The following is a 2,535-nucleotide window of genomic DNA, read 5'->3' as shown; positions in this document are numbered from 1 at the left end:
TTCTTGGTTTAAAAAATGTTGAAGACCCTCTGCTTTACTCAAAAGTACAAAGTTGTCTCTTTGGGCCATTAATGGAGGCGAGTCCCCAAAAAGTGCTGGCGTGTCAGATTTGGGTGCCGACATTGTGTAAGCCAATGGCTGGCAGACACACACTCAAGGACATGCTTCCACCCATGTATAGTGTTATCGGTGTGAAACAGCAGCTGCTCAGTAACTTATTAATCTTAACAGTATAAAGAAGTGCGAGAGAGACATCAGAGACTTCAGAGCGTTGAGACACACTGACATCAGGTTCTTCATCAGATCACTTCTCCTGAAATCTGACCATGAAGGTAATTTTACAACTTTATATATCTGATAGTTTGGCAAACAAATTTTAATCATTTGTGGCCCCATGTTTTGGACAGGAGTAGCTAAAGTCTTCAGCTTGCTTTGCAGAGTATTCTAGCTGTGCATGAGAGTGATACCAACTGAATGAACTAAATGAAAACATCTTCTGTTCCAGCTGGTTTCAGTCGTCCTCGTCCTGCTGGCTCCACTGTTGACCAGCTGCCTGCCGCTCATTCTGCCGGTAGACTGCGGTGACATTTACCACAATGACAACAGCCGACCCAGTGGAGTGTACACCATCTATCCCATCGGAGCCACGTCTGCTGTCCAGGTACACTTCATCCTCTCTGGGACGCAGGTTGACCTTCAGATCAGGGCTTAATATCGCTTATGATTTCACAATAAGATTTTCTTTAGAATTTTGATTCGCAAGGTCCTGATTCAATTACATTTCTGATTTGATATCAGTCAGGTTAGGGACATTTTGGTCACAATACCAGTTTATCTTTGATATAAAAGAGATTCTCAGAGAACTTCTGCTATAAATTGTGAAAGCAAGAAGCAACCCTCACCTATTTTTTTGTAATGCACCAGGTTAATGTTTACATTAAGAAATGACCCCCAAAAAGTTTGTTTAAAGTACTTCAACTATACTGAACAGGACTAACAACAGGTGCGGGGCCAGTCTCTCAGCACAGTGGGGACAGAGCTTCATCACTGGGCCCCCCTGCTACCAGGTGACGTGTTAAAAACTTCTAAAATAGCTATAAATCCATGTTGTAATGTGTCATTTGTTGAGCCCAGTTAGCCTATGTCCAATAAATCACAAAGAAAAGCCACATTGTCAGACAAATTTGTATTAAAGAACAATGAAAACAGCTTTCCAGTCAAGTTAAAATATTTCAGCACCAGAGACAGCGCGGACAGCGACAGCGTTGGTGCTGAACAGGCCAATAGTTACTGCTAAATAAATACATATAGACTATGTTGTCTCCTATGTGTTAATTCTGGTTGAGCAGGTGAAGTAGTAGAACTTATTCATGTAAATTTGGATACAGATTTAGTTAAAGGATCACATTAAGTCATACGTGTGTGTGTGTGTGTGTGTGTGTGTGTGTGTGTGTGTGTGTGTGTGTGTGTGTGTGTGTGTGTGTGTGTGTGTGTGTGTGTGTTGTCTGTGTGTGTGTGTGTGTGTGTGTAGGTGTACTGTGACATGGTCTCAGAAGGAGGACAGTGGACGGTGAGTATTTTAACTGAAGTCAACACTTCCTGTAGTTCCTTCACAATAAATCACATTCCAGTAAAATCCTTGTTGTCTGGAAACATGAGCTGTCAGACAGGGGCGGATCTACCTGGGTGGCATATTGTGGCAAATTCCACCCTAAAAGAAAGCCTTGCCACCCCTGCTTCCACCCCAGTTGGCAGCAACAAAATAAAATTATGGCCAATTTGACAATTTACGAGCGTGAATCTCCAATGTCTGACTGCAGTGAATGCAGCATAAGATGACGCCAGAGCGGAGAGAGCCTGTTTTGTTTGGAAAAGTCATGAGGAAAGGAGACACAGGAGGAAAGAGGCCAAGATAGATTAATTATCTATCAACAAATGAAATTATAACGAAAGCACAGTGCTAGCATAGTTGCGATGCTGATTTTGAGATGATAAAAATCAGGTTGAAGAACGTTATTTTGCTAACTATACATACAATGTTACTTAGGTCTGACGTCTGTTCTGTGTAAAGTAGGCTACAAAAGCTAATATTAAGAGAGAAGATATGGAGGGAGAGCATCACCAAGAGGATGAGGGAGAAAGAGAAGATATGGAGGGAGAGCATCACCAAGAGGAGGAGGGAGAAAGAGAAGATATGGAGGGAGAGCATCACCAAGAGGATGAGGGAGAAAGTGAAGATATGGAGGGAGAGCATCACCAAGAGGAGGAGGGAGAAAGTGAAGATATGGAGGGAGAGCATCACCAAGAGGAGGAGGGAGAAAGAGAAGATATGGAGGGAGAGCATCACCAAGAGGATGAGGGAGGAAGTGAAGATATGGAGGGAGAGCATCACCAAGAGGAGGAGGGAGAAAGTGAAGATATGGAGGGAGAGCATCACCAAGAGGAGGAGGAGAAAGTGAAGATATGGAGGGAGAGCATCACCAAGAGGATGAGGGAGAAAGTGAAGATATGGAGGGAGAGCATCACCAAGAGGAG

The 2,535-nt window shown here is 43.3% G+C and overlaps 1 protein-coding gene across 1 annotated transcript in view; it reads left to right on the top strand.

The window, feature by feature from the left end:
- The first annotated feature begins 261 nt into the window (after window positions 1–261).
- LOC120546669 (microfibril-associated glycoprotein 4-like) overlaps window positions 262–2,535 on the top strand; it is a 4,344-nt gene continuing 2,070 nt past the window's right edge. Inside the window, exons 1-3 of the mRNA XM_039781790.1 lie at window positions 262–332; window positions 506–661; window positions 1,532–1,570. Of these exons, the coding sequence (XP_039637724.1) occupies window positions 327–332; window positions 506–661; window positions 1,532–1,570 (201 nt within the window). The 5' untranslated portion in view covers window positions 262–326. The remainder of the gene's footprint in view (window positions 333–505; window positions 662–1,531; window positions 1,571–2,535) is intronic.

The sequence above is a fragment of the Perca fluviatilis genome, chromosome 18 (genome assembly GCF_010015445.1).
Source record: "Perca fluviatilis chromosome 18, GENO_Pfluv_1.0, whole genome shotgun sequence".
NCBI classification, from domain to species: domain Eukaryota; kingdom Metazoa; phylum Chordata; class Actinopteri; order Perciformes; family Percidae; genus Perca; species Perca fluviatilis.
The sequence above is the reverse complement of the archived record's forward strand: the minus strand, read 5'-3'. Positions and strand labels throughout refer to the sequence as shown.